Source organism: Heterodontus francisci, chromosome 16 (genome assembly GCF_036365525.1).
Source record: "Heterodontus francisci isolate sHetFra1 chromosome 16, sHetFra1.hap1, whole genome shotgun sequence".
In the NCBI taxonomy this organism is placed as follows: Eukaryota; Metazoa; Chordata; class Chondrichthyes; order Heterodontiformes; family Heterodontidae; genus Heterodontus; species Heterodontus francisci.
In genome coordinates, this window is record NC_090386.1 from 85,812,939 (window position 1) to 85,831,890 (window position 18,952).

The 18,952-nt window shown below is 45.9% G+C and overlaps 1 protein-coding gene across 1 annotated transcript in view; it reads left to right on the top strand.

Annotated features, from left to right (window-relative positions):
- LOC137378269 (1-phosphatidylinositol 4,5-bisphosphate phosphodiesterase gamma-1-like) overlaps positions 1 to 18,952 on the top strand; it is a 144,367-nt gene that overhangs the window by 83,509 nt on the left and 41,906 nt on the right. Inside the window, exons 10-18 of the mRNA XM_068048509.1 lie at positions 311 to 429; positions 2,569 to 2,654; positions 3,289 to 3,409; positions 7,962 to 8,130; positions 9,696 to 9,815; positions 10,878 to 10,979; positions 12,478 to 12,665; positions 13,210 to 13,410; positions 18,407 to 18,526. Coding sequence (XP_067904610.1) covers positions 311 to 429; positions 2,569 to 2,654; positions 3,289 to 3,409; positions 7,962 to 8,130; positions 9,696 to 9,815; positions 10,878 to 10,979; positions 12,478 to 12,665; positions 13,210 to 13,410; positions 18,407 to 18,526 — 1,226 coding nt within the window. The remainder of the gene's footprint in view (positions 1 to 310; positions 430 to 2,568; positions 2,655 to 3,288; positions 3,410 to 7,961; positions 8,131 to 9,695; positions 9,816 to 10,877; positions 10,980 to 12,477; positions 12,666 to 13,209; positions 13,411 to 18,406; positions 18,527 to 18,952) is intronic.

Here is an 18,952-nt window from a genome sequence, read left to right on the forward strand (position 1 = left end):
GAGGGGAAGAGCATAGTGGCTGAATGATCAGCTGCTAGTGGTGGAGTCAAGGGGCGAGGAGAAGGCCAGTGCTAGGGGAGCAGAGAATGTGACCATATAACTGCAGCTCAAATGGCTTGTTATGGAGCAGGTACATCTATTTTATTCTACGGGGGCTTGACTTGCATTGGCACTGACAGAGTAAAGCGATGGGAGTGTTGCTAGGGCCTTTTGCTAAGACCAGTCGTAGCTCTTATTGGAGGAGGTGAACTGGGGCTGGGGAATCATTGCTGCTCAGAACCTTTGACTGTTTATTTCGTTATCCTTTCAGTTCCTGACTTTCCTGTTTTCCAAAGAAAACTCCATTTGGGATTGTAGGTTTGATCAGGTGTGCCTGGAAGAGATGAGCAGCCCCTTATCTCATTACTGGATCTCATCATCTCATAACACGTGAGTAATCACACCGAATGGCTCTGCCGAATGGAGTAGCTCTGCGTTGTCGCCAGCCCATTTGCATCAAACTCTTAAAAATTCACCAGAAAACTGCAAAGTGCTTTTAAAGTAACCGTGCCACCAGTGTGCTTTTTAGTCAGTGCCTCTCCTTTGGAGTAGATTTTCTCCATCCTAAACTTTGCTCTGCTCCCCTCTTCTAAAGGATACAGTTCCACAGGTACAGACTGCCTCGTCGCTATGCGGCCTAAGTGGCCTTTTATCACAAAGCCCAATCCTCCTTCACCTGGTGTCTCTTCTTTGCACACACATTTTGCAGCAGGAGTTGCTGGTTAGTGATCTGGAGTGGGGAAACCCTGGTCGAACCCTGGGAACCCAGGGGTGCAGAGGACAATTATAGTGTCCATACCACCTAACCATTTGAGATCAGCTATCTCCACTTAGAATAGGGATCAAATTGCTGATGTTAGCAGTCATTTTTGCTAAAGGGGTTCTGTATCCAAAACTCCTGGAAGCAGAACCATGCTGAAGCTAATTGGCCAGCACTGGGCTAACTGGCGAGTGTGGGTTGCTAGATAAGTGGTTCCTGGCCCTATGTTCTGGCAGGCTCCTTTGTTTTTATTGTTGTGCTAGATACCTCCTCCTCCTGCTGGCTGTGATTGTGAATGACAGAGTGCATGAGCTAGTATCTGCTGTCGGCCGTATCTGTTGCTGTCACTTTCAGTATCGTGGACAGAGATAGGACTGTAAACAGGAAGTGAAGCAACATAGCTCTGGGTGCAAAGGTGATATAAAAAACCTGTTTGAAATGTACGTTGGGGGCAGCAGGAAGGAAAGATATTATTCTATCAAGTAGCTTAAACTTTCATTGCAGTAATGGGGCATGTGTCACCTTGCAAGCCCTAAGAAATAACAGCGGGAATAGGCCATACGGCCGCTCAAGCCTGCTCAGCATTCAGTAAGATTATAGCTGATCTCCTGCCTTAACTCCGCTTTGCTGCCCTAGCCCCCTATCCCTTGGTTCCCTTAGTACTCAAAACGCTTTTGATCTCAGTCTTGAATCTACTCAACGACTGAGCATTCACAGCCCTCTGGGGTAGAGAATTTCAAAGATTCACAACTAACCCTGCGAAGAAATTTCTCCTCAAGTCAGTCCTAAATAGCCGACCCCTTATCCTGCGACTATGATTCCTAGACTGTTCAGCTAGGGGAAACAGTCTCTCAGCATCTACCCTGTCAAACCCTCTCAGAATCTTATATGTTTCATTGAGATAATTATACAGGGCAGCAGAAATTCATGTTGTTGCGGATCAAAGGTAGCAGGAAGACTCTCTTTTCAGCTGCACTTCCAAATAAATAAGTCTTTTAAAAAGAAAAAATCACAACAGATTGTCACTTTCCACTGGGCTCTGTACCTAATGTTATCGTGGCAGCACCATCAATACACAGTGGTTCAAGAAGGTGGCTCAACAACACCTTCTCGGCATCTAGGGATGGGCAGTAAATGCTGGCCTTGCTAACGTCACCCACATTCTCGCAAATCGATAAAACAGTTTCAACAAACTGGCTTGAGCAGCAGTATCATCAGTGTCATATGACAGTGACTAACGGTGCAACATCTGGATATAGAGGCATTTCTGTGCGGTGCGTGTGATGTCCACAATGCAGTATTCTGCTTGACGCAATGGTGTTAACTCTACGGGGTAAAAATTAGTCTTGGACAGTGGCACAGAATGGGCGGTATCAGATCGGCTGCCTGTTAGTACACAGCACCTGAATATTTAATTCCATTGACTGCGATGGAACTTAATATCAGATGCTGCATATAACAGGCAGCCAATCCGATACCACCCGTTCTGCGCCACTCTCCGAGACAAATTTCCACCCCAACATCTGAATCGTGCACTCACGAGGTTTGCAAGAGGCCTGAATCTGGTAGCCAAGGACATGGTCAGTTTCAGCCCCTGTGGTGAATGAATGAATGTGCTGTCCATTCATTAAAAAACACACACAGCTGAGTCAATAATGTACCATTTAAGATTCACTGAATCCACTGCCTGTGGAAATGATTGCTCTTTTATATTCGTCAACTGTGAACATTTCTGCCTGTCTACGTGGCTCCTGCTATCTCTGTTGCAGTTACCTAACTGGAGATCAGTTCTCCAGCGAGTCCTCATTGGAAGCCTATGCTCGCTGCCTGAGAATGGGATGCCGGTGTATTGAATGTAAGTAAATAAAATGTCTTCTTGTGGCATGTATGAATTATTTTATGCAAAAACGGAAACCACTGTTAGGACAGATAGAGATAAGGAAAGCATAAATGGTTTATTACCTTGTCTGTTCCCCTCAGGGATCTGAACCTGAACCCAGGCAGGACCGATCGGATGAGAATATTATCTCACTGCTGGTATTAAAGAATTTGAGTAATTTTTTTTTATTGGAAATCAGTTTCCAGCAAACTTGAGTAGTTAGAATAACCTAAATTCAGAAGTAGCTCAAAGAGTATAAGAAAAGTGTCTCAGCAGGCATGCAGACCTGTGAAAAATGCACACATTTGTGTTCAGATTAAGAATGTATATTGGCAGTTAAAGACTTGAATCTGTCCTCCCACCAAAGAGACATTTCAGTGGTGAGCATTGACTGCCTGAATTTTTTAGAAGGTTGAATCTAAAAGGAGGAATTAAGGATAGAATTTTATAAGATAGTCACAATTAAAAGTTGTCTCTTTTTTTCTCTTCCACTTGTCCCTTGAAGCACAGGCTTGTGTTCGATTGATGAGCACCTTCCAGTACTGGGTGTCCTTTAGGTGCGATCCTCAGCTTTATACAAATATTGAACCAGTTGTAACCTCTCTTACAGTGGATTGTTGGGATGGACCTGATGGAATGCCAGTTATCTACCATGGCCACACTCTGACTTCAAAAATCAAATTTAATGATGTCCTGACCACAATCAAGGAGCATGCCTTTGTGACTTCAGAGTAAGATCTCCTTTTGTTATCACGATAATCTTGTGTTGTCCGCTTTAAACATGAGCAGAAGCACTCGGTCAACAACATTACATCAGTCATTCTGTCCATTTGGAGTTAATTGTATTCTGTTGGCATTGTGTGTGGCGAAAATCTGACAGAATTTAAACCGTTCCATTTTCTTTTTCTCTCTTCATTGTGATTTACTTTCAATCTTCTTAGTATTTTTATTCTTTCATTATGTGTAAAATCTTCCTTGAACTTTGGCAGCCATGGGAGGAATGGTTTTCCCCATCCCTGCTCTGTAGTCAACCGCACTGAGCCTATTGAGAAGTCAGCTCCAACTTTACCCTCCTCCTGACTTCCATTGGTAACGCACCCCTGTCTTCCTGCAGAGCAGTGTGGCTGAAATAATAACCCAAGAGGTCATTATGACCCAACTCGAACCCCAAAGCCCTGCAAGTCTTTTTCCTTCAAGTGGCCATCCAACTTCCTTTTCAAGTCAGTGATTGTCTCCGCTTCCATCACCCTTGTGGGCAGCGAGTTTCAGAGCATTACAACCTGCTGCGCAAAAAAGTTCTTCCTCATATTCCCCCTGCATCTCTTGCCCAAAACCTTCCATCTGTGTCCCCTCGTTCTTAGTTAGCGGGAACAGTTTTTCCTTGTCTAATTTATCTAAACCTGTCATAATCTTGTATACCTCTATTAAATCTCCCCTCAATCTTCTTTTCTCTAAGGAGAAAAACCCCAGTTTTTCCAACCTAACCATGTAACTAAAATCCCTAGAACTACTCTAGTAAATCTCCTCTGCACCCTCTCAGGGACCCTCACATCCTTGCCTCTTGCCTTTACTTGCCTGTTCTTGAGGTGAACAAATCCAGATATAAAGAAATGGACTTCTTCAGTCCAACATTTCTCTTGCGTGGTTATTTTGAATTTGCTGGCAGACTTCCCTTACTGCTGCTACGACGATATCCTCCAGTTTAAGCACAGTCTTTAAATACAACATTAGGCCCAAATCCAGATTTCAAGCATCTGATGTTGATGGCTCATTAAACACTGCTACAAGTCCGCAGGCATTCAAAGGCAGCTCTATTACCTCCAATACATTACAGAATTACGCCAATATAATTTTAGAGTGTTTCTTGAGGGAGCTTGCTTCTGTTTTCTGCTGCTTAAGGTTGGGATCTGAGATCCTTTCCCACCTGTCCAGTGCTTTGCTAATGTGCAAGTGAGATTAGATGTCTGTGCAGTAAACTACAGAGAATATTGATCTTTCTCTTTCCTAAGCTTTTCGAAACATCAGTAGGTAGGACTTCTGATTGCTGAAGTTCAGATATGAATGTTTGATACACTGCTTTCCCCAGTGTGCAATTTTTACACATAATAACCATTTTAACCAGTGTGTGACAGTAGCGCATGCAGGAATATAGTACAAGTGGGTTAAGTTTTTGAATGTGAGCTTGCCCGGTCTGAAATTGTATCCTTGAGTGTATAAGGTGGGTGATGATGCAGTGCGTTGGTCACAACACTCAACGTATCCAACTAATGCAGAGCATTGGGGCGGCACAGTAGCACAGTGGTTAGCACCGCAGCCTCACAGTTCTAGCGACCCGGGTTTAGTTCTGGATACTGTCTGTGCAGAGTTTGCAAGTTCTCCCTGTGACCGCGTGGGTTTCCGCCGGTGCTCCGGTTTCCTCCCACCGCCAAAGACTTGCAGGTTGATAGGTAAATTGGCCATTGTAAATTGCCCCGAGTGTAGGTAGGTGGTGGGAGAATGGTGGGGATGTGGTAGGGAATATGGGGTTAATGTAGGATTAGTATAAATGGGTGGTTGTTGGTCGGCACAGACTCGGTGGGCCGAAGGGCCTGTTTCAGTGCTGTATCTCTTTTAAAAAAAAAAGGAAAAAAGCCCTCTGCGTGAAAGCAGCAATCAGTAAAGCCAATAAAATAGTGAACTACAAAGGTAATACAGTAGCATGGAAATCAGAGCAACTTATGGTCAAACTGTACAGTGCTTTGGTCAGACAGCACCTTGAACATGCCCACCTCCGGTCAATGAGACACAAGGGAGACATTGAAGCCCTGGATGTGGTGCAAGGGGCTCTTTCCTTTAGAAAAGAGAAGGCCGATGGGCGATCTGATAGAAGTCTTTAAGATTATGAATGGGGTTAATAGGGTATGTGTAAAGAAGATGTTCCCACTTGCAGGGGAGTTCGAAAACTAGAGGCCATGATATAAGAGGTCACTAATAAATCCAGTAGGGAATTCAGGAGAAACTTCTTTACCCAAAGACTGGTGAGAATGTGGAACTCACTACCATAGGGAATGGTTGAAGTGCATAGTATAGATGCATTTAAGGGGAGGTTGGACTAGCATATAAGCGAGAAGGGAATAGAGGGTTACGCTGAGACTTAGCTGAGGAAAGATGGAGGAGGCTCAACTGAAGCATAAATGCCAACATGGACTAGTTGGGCCGAATAGCCTGTTTCCAATGTAATACTGAGTGGTTTGAATATGGAACTTGCTACCACAAGGAGTAGTTCAGGTGAATAGCATAGATGCATTTAAGGGGAAACTAGATAAACACATGAGGAAAAAAGGAATAGAAGGATATGATGTTGGGGTTCGAGGATGAGAGTGGGAGGAGGCTCGTGTGGAGCATAATAACCAACATGCACCAGTTGGGCTGAATGGCCTGTTTCTGTGCTGTACATTTTGTGTAATTCTATATAGCCACTCCAGGCGCTGCTTCACAAACCACTGACCACCTCCAGGCGCGTATCCATTGTCTCTCGAGATAAGGAGGCCCAAAAGAAGAATATAAGGCAGATGCACATTGTTAGAGGTCTGGGTTTATCAGGAAACACCGGAGAATCCTGAGTTCTTCAACCTGGAAAAGAAGTTGAGAAGTGTTCATATAATGGTATTTAAGATTATAAATGGTGCTGAAGAGGTAAAAGTGGAAAATTATCTTAAATTGTGAGAGTAGGAGATCACATGTTAAAAAGGCAAACTTAAGGCTAATACCGCAACGTTTTTCTTCACAATGTAGAGTAACTCACACCAGGGGCAGGATTTTTCCTGCTCGCCGACGATCTTGGCGAGCTTCAAAAATGGCGCAGCGCACGCGGGAGATCTGCACCGCTGAGCCACCGCGATATTTAGCGCGGCGGCTCATTTACATGGAAGGGACAGACCGCCCACCCCCGATGACATAGAAGGGACCGGCTCTCCGTCCGCGGCAATGCGCCTGGCGCCGGCACCATTTTTAAAGGGCTTCCAGCCCTTCATTTAAATTTAAATATTTAAAGTTACCTTACCTGAAAAAAAATTAAAGGGAAAAGTTAAATAAGAGTTTCAATCCCCCCACCCCCCCAATGACTACACACTTTATTGATTGGCCTTTCCTAGCAAAAGACTTTTCTTCCGATCCCAACCTTTCCTCCTGAACTTTATTCACTTTAACCTTCAACCCCTTCCCACCATCCCCTCCACCAATGGCAAGTGTTTTCCCCGCTCCCCCCCGCCCTGAAAACCTAACTCCTCCCCTCTCCCCACCAGTCGGAGTCCCCTCTCTGGTCGGAGATCCGAAGGTGCGGGTGTTCCAGCAACCGGCTGGATTATGGCAGCAGGACAGCCGTCGCACTGAGGTAGATATTAATTCTTTAATTTAAATAAATTAACATATTTTAATTAGGTTTCCGTCGCCAAGCGGTGGGGGTGCCACCATGAGGCCTCGCCATCGCTGGTAATAGGAGGCAGGGCCTTCCCGGCGTCGGGGCCTGTGGCGGGCCTCTCCCGGAGGTACTTTCTGGGCCTCCCCGCCATAACCTCCAACATCAGGGGGTTGGTAAAATCCAGCCGTAGGAGTGGACTCTCAGATAGACTTGTAAAAACAAAGATCTCGGAATCATTTAAGATCCAATTGGATGCGGCAATGGAGAGACTTTAGGGTCATTCTGGATGGATGAGCTAAGATGGGTCAAATGACCTTCCTCGCCTGTAATTATCTTGCTGTGACCTGTGCAAGGTGACACAGACAGGTGGCACACCAATTTGTTTCCTCTAATCTCAAGCATGCCACTGTAAGGAGGTGCCACATAGACATTGATAGAGGCCTTGAAGCTAGTGAGCCTTTACTGCACTTAGTCAAGAGAAATAAATGGCACAAAAACATCACGCATTCATTTAGAAAACAGTCCTGCATTGCTTGTGGAGTGCAGAAATTCCTTGATTTGCTTTAAAAGCCAGTTATTCCTGTGTAGATTAGGATTTTATAACTGTGCTGCAAAGGTTTGCAGGAGTTTGGCAGCTCTGCTTTAAGTGCTGGATAGGCTAATTTAGCTGCTATCTTTGAAGGGCTTGGTGAAAGAAATTGGCAGCAGTGTTGGTGGACCTCAGTAGCTGGAGAGTGAAAATTAGAGCAAGATGAGGCAACGTTCAATGTGGCCTGAGGTAGCTAGGGAACATGTCACAATCAACCTTGGATCAGCTGAATTCCTGGTGCTCGTGTGTGCCAACCCTTAGAATCTTAACCCTTGTGTTCTGAATTATTTGGCAGGTATCCTGTAATCCTATCTATCGAAGACCACTGTAGTATAGTTCAACAGCGAAACATGGCTAACGTCTTCAAGAAAGTGTTTGGCGACATGCTGCTGACCAAACCGGTCGACATCACTGCAGACGGGCTTCCGTCACCCAATCAGCTGAGGAGGAAATTCCTGATTAAGGTTAGCCATAATTATTAAGTTCAGCTCTTTGCTTTGATCTGTTTAATGATGGTGTGGTGAAAGGTGACAAATTTTCAAACCACACTGCTTCCTTCTTTTAAGATATGCCAAGCTGACTGACACATCGCATCTAGAGAGCTACCTATAAGTATTAACAAAGGCATTCTTGTAACTGATTTTATTTAGTGTTTTGGTCACAATCAGCTCCAGGAGGAACCCCCCCCACATTCCCTCACCACCATATCAGTTACCTTCATTGTTGTGGCAGCTCATTCATTGCTTAAAATTGGGACAGATCTGTAGCCATCAGTACTTCACCACAATTTGTTATACAACTCAAACTGCTCTATAGACACAACCTAAATTTGGTTCTAGTTGGAGATTGCAGTAAGAAATAGCTCTTGAGTGAGGAGTTCAGAGGTCATTGGAACCATTGGTTGAGGATGTAATTATGCATGTATATTTATATAAACATCATAATTCAAGGAAGACATACCAGGTTACGAAGGTTGTCTACTGTTTAGGGATGGAGGAGGTTAATGGCTGCAGTGAGGGTAGGGGCCTGACTTTGGTAGTACTGTGGAGAGAGAGATGCTCTGAAGATTGGGAATGGTAGTGTTGTGGTTATGTTATGGAACTAGTAATCTAGAGGTCTAGACTAATGATCTGGAGACATGAGTTCAGATCCCACCATGGCAGCTGGGGAAGTTAAATTAGTTAAGTAAATAAATCTGGAATAAAAAGCTAGCGTCAGTACTGGTGACCATGAAACCGCCAGGTTGTTGTAAAAAAAAAACATCTGGTCCATGATGTCCTTTTAGGGAAGGAAATCTGCCATCCTTACCTGGTTGGCCTATATGTGTCTTCAGACCAACAGCAATGTGGTTGACTCTTAACTGCCCGCTGAAGTGGCTCAGCCAGCAAGTCAGTTGTCAAGAAAGTGGCTCATCACCACCTTCTTAAGGGCAACTTGGGATGGGCAATAAATGCTGGCCTTGCCAGTGACGCACACATCCTGTGAATGAATTTTTAAGAAAAAGATTGGCTGAATTTGAAGAGGGGTTCCGGGCCTTGACAGCACTGGGAAAGAAATTCTGGGGTGTGGGATTGTGGGGAGACTTGGGCTTTGCAACTCTGCACAGGGAGATGTTGGGTTTTAAAAAACAAGGTCTTCTAAGGAGTTTAGCTGACTTGATGCCTGAGATTTGGGAGCAGTGATTGGGGTCCTGGGAGGGTGTGTTCTTCTGAGTTTGGGCTGGGGAACATTTTGGGGGCAGAAAGGATGAGCCATTATGCAGTACTCTGTCGCTGTTGAGCTGTGCCTGAGCTATGAGAGTACTCAGTGTTGGGTATTTGAAATGTGAAGAGTTCCATTTCCCAGCATCTTGATAATCACAAAAATTATTTTACTCACCTGTGTATAGTAGGGCCACATGCTGTCTCCATATTTAAAGATACTTGCTCTCCCCTGTACGTTAGATACCTCACTGTACCATATATATTAGAGCTGATTGCTGCCCTAGCTGTTGCACTATTCATTCCTCACATCTCTTCCTTTATTGCAGCACAAGAAACTAGCCGAGGGCAGTGCCTATGAGGAAGTCTCAACTTCCACGTACTCTGAGAATGACATCAGCAACTCAATAAAGAATGGAATCTTGTACCTCGAGGATCCAATCAATCATGTGGGTGCCGGATTTGAGATTTTACTCCCACCCTTTACATTCATTTTCTGATTGTTAGGGCCACAGACTCTCATCTATCTGGACATTCCTGGTCCCTCTGCTGCGAAACTCACATTAATATTTCAATTTGCTATTGCTGCTTCCTTAATTTCCTTTTGCTTCTAATTTCCACGTCTTACTCCCTGCCCTTCCAGAGTTGGTGGCTCAGTTGCATAGACAGCAGCCTTCTGGTACCTCAGCTGTTCTTCATGTGTGAGCCTGGTAGTGAGTAGCGTTTGACCATGATTGCCATCACACTTAATCCTAATCCATGGGTATCCACCCCTGTACTTCCAGTAGAAGCTACTGGTTAGCAACCAAGAATAGGAATTTTCATATCATTGAACTCGGGGAATCCAAAGTGACCCTTTCCTGCTCTGTTTGGCTCAGTGCCACAGCATCCATTATATTCACCCACTGGAGCCTTGGATGTGGTTGAGGCCACCACCAGCTACTTCTGCATGTTTCTCCAGTCTATGTGAATACTAAATGGTTCACTACACTAGAAAATGTTTTGAGCATCAGAGCAAAGAGTTTATAGCTGCCCCAGCTGGCCAGCATTCCAAAACTTCATATAAAAATAATCTTGTTTTGTATGCTCTTTTTAAAAAAAGCACAATAATTAGTTGTCATCCCTAACATAGTGATGAAGAAGGATACTTTCAGTATAATGGGTCTGGTTGGCCGCAAAGGGCATAGCTGGACGTGGCCTCGGTTGTTCTTCTGTGCAACTGTGGGCATGAAACCGCGGCCAACTTTCTGGGAATCGTGCCATTGAGGCAGGACTACAGGTAATACTGGTTGAGGATTGGGCACATGATGCATGCCCACCCCATTCGCTGTCTGCAGTGGCTGAGAATTAGACCCATAGGATGTTGTTTGTATAAAGAATGTATATATGAACATTTCTATCAGTCTGTGTATAGCCCAAATGTGTTCTTTAAATAAGTGTTGTGAATAACTGGGTCACTTGTGCTGTACTTACTGTTTGGTAACCTGTTTGTTTTGCTGTGGATTGTCTAGGAATGGAATCCACATTACTTTGTCCTCACCAGCAGCAAGATTTATTATACAGAGGAGACGTCAGGGAATCAGGCCAATGAAGACGAGGAAGAACAGAGAGAGGTGAGCGCCAAACAGCTTCCTCTTGGACACAGAACCTATCCAGATTGCATTTGACAGCAACGTATTGCGTAGCACTATGGTACATGCGGCCTGAGAGTCTAAGCATGATTTGTGTAGCCAAAAAAAGAGCACAGAGTAAGTTGGAGAGTGTATACGGAAAAACAGGCTTCAGGTGGGCCCACAACACTAAATGTTTAATTTTACTTGGCCATCACTCAGTTTAACAGCCCGGCCTCGCAGCATTTTTCTGATCCAGGCACAATTAAGCTCCGGTTGACCTTGGCAATCACGCTTTAAAAGAAAAAGAGAAAGTAAGTCCGATCTGCAATTCATTTCAAGAACACAGAGCTGGCTGGCACGAATTTTGCCCACTTTTCTTCACCTTTGCCAGCACAGGCATGATGGGCTGAACAGCCTCGCTCTCTGTAGTACCATTGTATGATTAGAGTGTCACACCTAACTATATGCAAATTTATGTGCCTCACTTGCAATTGGTCCATATTCACCAATCAACAATAAGTTCCAATTGAGCAGGTAGCAAGTATACCAATCAGCAAGTATAAGAGTTAATGAAAAATTCAGGAAGTTCAGAAAAGCTGCAGTCAGCAATGGGTACCAAAAAAAAGAGACAAATTACTTCTTGAATATTTTTTCAGCTGCCATCTGGTCCTCGAATAAGCTAAGGACTTAACTGCTGGAAGTAAGATTTGTAACACAATAAAAGCAGAAAATTACAACAATTGCAAGAAAAATAATTAAAATTACCCGCATCAGTTCTAAGCAAATTTCTTACAATTTTCTTTCCAAATGCTTTGAGTGGAATTGTGTAGCCCTCGCCAACTTCACACGTTGGTACTCTTATCCCCCTCCCCCATTTGCAAATCAGCATGAACCAAGCCATGGGAGATTGGCCTGTATATAATAAAAAATATCATATATTGTACAGCTCTGAATAGGTGAGTGTTACACAGTGGCCATGTGCAACACGTCACCTGGATTAAATTGGGGGGTTATAGTGAGATACAGCACTGAAACAGGCCCTTCGGCCCACCGAGTCTGCCGACCATCAACCACCCATTTATACTAAGCCTACATTAATCCCATATTCCCTACCACATCCCCTCCTACATTAATCCCATATTCCCTACCATTCTCCTACCACCTACCTACACTAGGGACAATTTACAATGGCCAATTTACCTATCATCCTGCAAGTCTTTGGCTGTGGGAGGAAATAGGAGCACCCGGCGGAAACCCACGCGGTCACAGGGAGAACTTGCAAACTCCGCACAGGCAATACCCAGAACCGAACCTGGGTCGCTGGAGCTGTGAGGCTGCGGTGCTAACCACTGTGCCACCCATGTGGGGGCAAGATATCCATATCCCTCACTTCCCTCACTACCCTCCCTCCCCTCCACCAGCACAACTATAAAATTATAGAAGGATGATCTATAGGCAGTTGTTAACCCCGCAGTGTTAATGTCAATTAATGTTTCAGCCCTGTAGTGGCACCGACCTTCACGTGACAGAGAAGTGGTTTCACGGGAAACTCGGTGCAGGCCGAGATGGGCGACAGATCGCTGAAAGGCTCCTCACGGAGTACTGCATTGAAACGGGAGCTCCCAATGGTTCATTTCTGGTGCGTGAGAGTGAAACTTTTGTGGGTGACTACACACTTTCATTCTGGTAAGTCGTGACAAAATGTGCATTTGGGTCACATATTAGACAAGAGGCATATGGCTTGGATGGGGCTTGTTGTGCCAGAGAAAGGTTAAGTGTGGTATATCAAAGATGGTTAAGTGTGGGGTGGTACGGGGAGAGGTGTGGTATACTAGAGATATTTTAGAGACGTGTGATATATTAGAAATAACTTGTCAGGGGATATGTGGTACAACAAATTCTTTATTAGGAAGAAGTACAATAGAGTTGGTTCATTGAAAGAAATGTGGTATGTCTAAGATAATTAGAGGTGTAGTATATAGTTTATAAGAGAGGTGTGATATATGAGGTTTATAGGCGAGGTGAGATATTTGAGAAGGTTTGTAAGGGGACTGTTTGTCAGATTGTTTGGAGGGAGAGGTGTGGAACCAATAAAGTGTCAGTGATTCATGAGAGGAGCTGGTTAATGGGTTTCTATTTTTGTAATTGCTTTCAGACTGTGAACTTTATCTGTAACATGTTAAATAATTTTTAAAAACTTGTCTATTTTTAAAAACTTGTCGCCCTTCAGGCGTTCTGGAAAAGTGCAGCACTGCCGCATCCATTCCCGTCAGGAAGCAGGCAACCCCAAGTTCTACCTAACGGACAACCTGGTGTTTGACAGTCTCTACACCTTGATTATGCACTATCAGCAGGTGCCGCTTCGCTGCAATGAGTTCGAGATGCGTCTGACAGAACCAGTACCTCAGACTAACGCGCATGAAAACAAAGAGTAAGTGCGGCTTTGGTCCCTCAAGTAAAGTAAGAACAGTTAAAGCACTTCAACCAGTGCTCCAAGCATTTGCCTGTAGTAAGGAGCTCGCACGCAATAAGCTTTGCAGCAAAGGTTCTCAATTGGGGGATTCACGGGTAGATTTCATGGTGTCTGCAAGTGGGTTTGTCTCCCGGTATATTGAGATGAGTGGAATAGCCTGGCAGTGAGGTATAAAAAGACTCTGCATGCGCAGGTTACACAAACACTTGGAAATCATGAGCATGTACCTGGACAAGTACCTTTGTATTTCTATAACTTCTACAGATTTATCTTCACAAGTTTATTTTATTGTTTCCCTGTTCATAGCTTTTGGCGATTTAAATATAATAATAGGAATTATAAATTCTTAAAGCCTGAGTTTGGTGGGGTGGGGGGGAGGGGGCAGGCAGGAAAATCCAAGCTTTAATCCAGCATTGCGAGCTCAAGATAGTGCTTGCACTTGCGTAATAAAATGGGTATGTCCTCTGTAAAATGTCCTGAGAGAGCTGGTGTCTGTAATGGGGAGGGTTCTGGTGTCTGTAATGGGAAAGGAGCTGGTGTCTGTAATGGGAAAGGAGCTGGTGTCTGTAATGGGAAAGGAGCTGGTGTCTGTATTAGGGAGGGAGCTGGTGTCTGTGATGAGGGAGCTAGTGTTTGCAATGGGGAGGGAGCTGGTATTTGTAGAGGGGAGGGAGCTGGTGATTATAATGATGAGGGAGCTGGTGTCTGTAATGGGGAGGGTGCTGGTGTCTGTAATAGGGAGGGAGCTGGTGTCTGTAATGGGGAGGGAGCTGGTGTCTGTAATGGGGAGAGAGCTGGTGTCTGTAATGGGGAGGGTGCTGGTGTCTCTGATGGGGAGGGAGCTGGTGTCTGTAAGAGGGAGGGAGCTGGTATCTGTAATGGGGAGGGAGCTGGTGTCTGTAATGGGCAGGGAGCTGTTGTTTGTAATGGTGAGGGTGCTGGTGTTTGTAATGGGGAGAGAGCTAGTGTTTGTAATGGGGAGGGAGCTGGTGTTTGTAATGGGGAGGGAGCTGGTGTTTGTAATGGGGAGGGTGCTGGTGTCTCTAATGGGGAGGTTGCTGGTGTCTCTGATGGGGAGGTTGCTGGTGTCTGTGATGGGGAGGGAGCTGGTGTCTGTAATGTGGAGGGAGCTGGTGTCTGTGATGGGAAGGGTGCTGGTGTCTGTAATGGGGAGGGAGCTGGTGTCTGTAATAAGGAGGGAGCTGGTGTCTGTGATGGGGAGGGTGCTGGTGTTTGTAATATGGAGGGAGCTGGTGTCTATGATGGGGAGGGTGCTGGTGTCTGTAATGGGGAGGTGCTGGTGTCTGTGATGGGGAGGGTGCTGGTATTTGTAATGTGGAGGGAGCTGGTGTCTGTAATATGGAGGGAGCTGGTGTCTGTAATGGGGAGGGAGCTGGTGTCTGTGATGTGGAGGGTGCTGGTGTCTGTCATGGGGAGGGAGCTGGTGTCTGTAATGTGGAGTGTGCTGGTGTCTGTAATGTGGAGGGAGCTGGTGTCTGTAATGTGGAGGGTGCTGGTGTCTGTCATGGGGAGGGAGCTGGTGTCTGTGATGTGGAGGGAGCTGGTGTCTGTGATGTGGAGGGAGCTGGTGTCTGTAATGTGGAGGGTGCTGGTGTCTGTAATGTGGAGGGAGCTGGTGACTGTGATGTGGAGGGAGCTGGTGTCTGTGATGTGGAGGGAGCTGGTGTCTGTGATGTGGAGGGAGCTGGTGTCTGTGATGTGGAGGGAGCTGGTGTCTGTAATGTGGAGGGAGCTGGTGTCTGTAATGTGGAGGGAGCTGGTGTCTGTAATGTGGAGGGAGCTGGTGTCTGTAATGTGGAGGGAGCTGGTGTCTGTAATGTGGAGGGAGCTGGTGTCTGTAATAAGGAGGGAGCTGGTGTCTGTGATGTGGAGGGAGCTGGTGTCTGTAATGTGGAGGGAGCTGGTGTCTGTAATGTGGAGGGTGCTGGTGTCTGTAATGTGGAGGGAGCTGGTGTCTGTAATAAGGAGGGAGCTGGTGTCTGTGATGTGGAGGGAGCTGGTGTCTGTAATGTGGAGGGAGCTGGTGTCTGTAATGTGGAGGGAGCTGGTGTCTAATGTGGAGGGTGCTGGTGTCTGTCATGGGGAGGGAGCTGGTGTCTGTGATGTGGAGGGAGCTGGTGTCTGTGATGTGGAGGGAGCTGGTGTCTGTGATGTGGAGGGAGCTGGTGTCTGTAATGTGGAGGGAGCTGGTGTCTGTAATGTGGAGGGAGCTGGTGACTGTGATGTGGAGGGAGCTGGTGTCTGTGATGTGGAGGGAGCTGGTGTCTGTAATGTGGAGGGAGCTGGTGTCTGTAATGTGGAGGGAGCTGGTGTCTGTGATGTGGAGGGAGCTGGTGTCTGTGATGTGGAGGGAGCTGGTGTCTGTAATGTGGAGGGAGCTGGTGTCTGTAATGTGGAGGGAGCTGGTGCCTGTAATGGGGAGGGAGCTGGTGCCTGTCATGGGGAGGGAGCTGGTGTTTGTAATGCGGAGGGCACACCGCTGATGCAGGAAGTGTGCTCACCATGTGGCCTTGGAGGGGGGGGGTGTTGGGGAAGAGAGATTCTCCAGTTTCTGAGCCTGCGGCAAGGCTTTTGGATTCTGTATTGAGATAAGAGGAAACGGGCATTAAATCCAATTGCAGCATCAATACCGCTGAGCTCAGATCTTGTAACTCACTGTACTTGCATCCAGGCATCTTCCTGCTCTGTATGTTTTACATCCACAATTACCGGCAGAGTCAATGGAGAGAGTGCATGCAGCGTGTGGTCTGGGAGGGGAGCGGGGAGGAAAGAGTCTTAACAGTCCCTGCACTGGCAGCATGGCTTCAATAATCAGGCTCTGGTGTGATTCTCTCCCTCAGCGTTTTCAGCCTGAGTTAATAGAATAGCTGAATGCATTATCATGGGTTTCTGCATGCCTCACACTCGGAGCTTTCTGTTCATGGCCGTGTGCTCTGGACGCTCGTGTCCTTTGAGTCAGTATTACCGGCTATTTGTGAAGGGGTGGGGAAGAAGAAAGGTGGGTGTCTGCCATTCTCTCTAAAGAATTTATGGCAATGAGGTCAGGTGGGTAAAGTCACACAGGGCCCTGATTATTTCTCCATCTCCGTCATGTGGCATCTGCCGTTACTGCTGTGTTTAATTTGACATGCTGCCTTTCACTGCGCTGTTGGAGTTTGGTTTTAAAATACTCATTGTGTCACAGGGCAGGGGAGGGGGGGTGGTTCCAGGACTTTTTTTATAACACGGAAGGGGGGACCTCGGAAGCAAAAAGTTTGAGAATTGCTTCATTACAGCGTCCAAGCATGTATTATAATGCTGTGCTGTTTCACAGTGGTAGTTCCACAAACCTCCCAGCGGGGGAGCCCTGCCCTAGGGGAGCACAGGTTAGTGACAGGATTTCCACTGTTGTCATGCCAACTTTCTGACCCGCATCCACAGCTCCCTGGTGGAATTGTGCAATCATCCATCATATGTTCCAGTATCCCTTTGACCTTTGCTCTGGCCCATAACCTAATCTCCTTGTTTTCAGCAGTGTTTTCGGGAGACTGCTCGTCTCTTTGAAGTCTGTATCTCGCTTCTTTCCACCAGGTGGCACTCGAACAGCTCCGTGTGAACGGAGCAGTTTGATGCCAGTGCAGGTGGAGGGCACGGCTGGTCTCTGCGCTGTTTAATATAGAATTTGATTGTGAAGCAGCCGCTGCCCTGTGCTGTTGTCAGAACGGGCACAACAGAAAGCACAGGCCCTATCTGTGTGTGCTCCTTGCACAGGCAACAAACTGCTGCTGTCAGCCCACAGCTGCTTCCTGCAAGGAGACTATTTCTCAGTAGCATTGAAATGCACGCGCAGGTGCCCGAGGTGACAGATCATGTTCCCTAACCCCACACGCCCCCCCCCCCCCCCCCCCACAACCCTGTAGCAGTGCCATCTACTGGCACATTCACCAGTGGCGTGACGATTTAAAGCAAAGTGTTTGAGATTAAAAGCTTCCTCATACTCAGAACAGCTGTTAACTGTGGCAGAGAAAGTGCCAATTAGCCTTGTGCCATCAGATCAGGTTACCAGATGATGCCATATCATGCACATCAGAAAACTCCAATGTCAACATTTCCAGAACCTGTTTCCACTGGCAAGAGGGTCAATAACCAGAGGACACAGATTTAAGAAAATTGGCAAAGGCACTGAGGGACGTGATGAGGTTTTTTTAAGTAGCAAGTTATGATGATCTGGAACGCACTGCCTAAAGGGTGGCGGAAGCATATTCGATAATAACTTTCAAAAGGGAATTAGATAAATACTTGTTGAAGAAAAAAATCCTCCTACTGTTCTGTATGATTCTCTAGGGATCATTTTTTTTAATTACTAGACTTAAGAACAAGTGTTTATTGATTAATTAAACAGTAGAGAAGGTTTCTGTCTATTAATGACCACCATTCACGCTGAGGAAATGGGAGAAAAAACATAATACACGCAGAACAGCTAGAGTTGGTGGAACGGGAGACAGTGGCAGAATGTTTACATCATCACCTGGTGACAATCAGCTATAAAGGACCTCACCATGGCAACCAATGGCTGGTCTGGGTTAAACACTCAGTGGGTGGCTGGGGAGCAGTAGTAAAATATAAAATGAACACAGCAATGACCAAATATCTCTTAATATTTGAAATGGAAACAAAAAGTGCTGTGAACATGCAGCGGGTCACGCAGCAACAGTGGAGAGAGACACAGAGTTAACGTTTCCAATCGTCCTGCTGAGTGTTTTCAGCATTTTTTATTCTTATTTCAGATTTCTAGCATTCGCGGTATTTTGGTTTTGCCTTAGTGTTTGATAGTAGCTTTGCGTCACAGTGTATGCTTTGATACTTAGAGGCTAGGAAAGTGGGCCTGGTCTTTGGCTAACGGAGGTTCCATTGGTTTTATGATATTTTACCATTTTCATTCTTTGTTGCCCAGGTGGTACCATGCCAACCTATCTCGTGCACAGGCAGAGCACATGCTAATGAGGGTGCCACGAGATGGAGCCTTTCTTGTTCGTAAAAGGAATGAGCCCAATTCATATGCAATCTCATTCCGGTAAGTGGCTTTTAGAAAATATATTCTTGGGATTTGGGCAACATTGGCGAGGCCCCATTTATTACCCATCCATCGGTGCCTTGAGAGCATTAAGTGTGGACTGGAGCCACGTGTAGTCCTGATCGGGACGGGCATTAATGAACCACATGGGTTTCAATGACAATTTGACACTTTTCATGGTCATTTTTTCTGGTGCCAGCCCTTAAACTGCGCAGTTTATTGAATTCAGTTTGCCAACTTGCTACAGTGGGCCTTGAACTCCGAAGCTCTGGGGGGTGCTCTCCTGCTCTTTTAGTGCAATGGGAACTTTTAAGCTGATCTGAGGTCAGATGGGGCCTCAGTTTAAAGTCAGATCTGAAAGACGCCACCTCCAACAGCTGACACATCAGTCTCTGGAGTAGAAGGTGAACTCACAACCTCGAACTC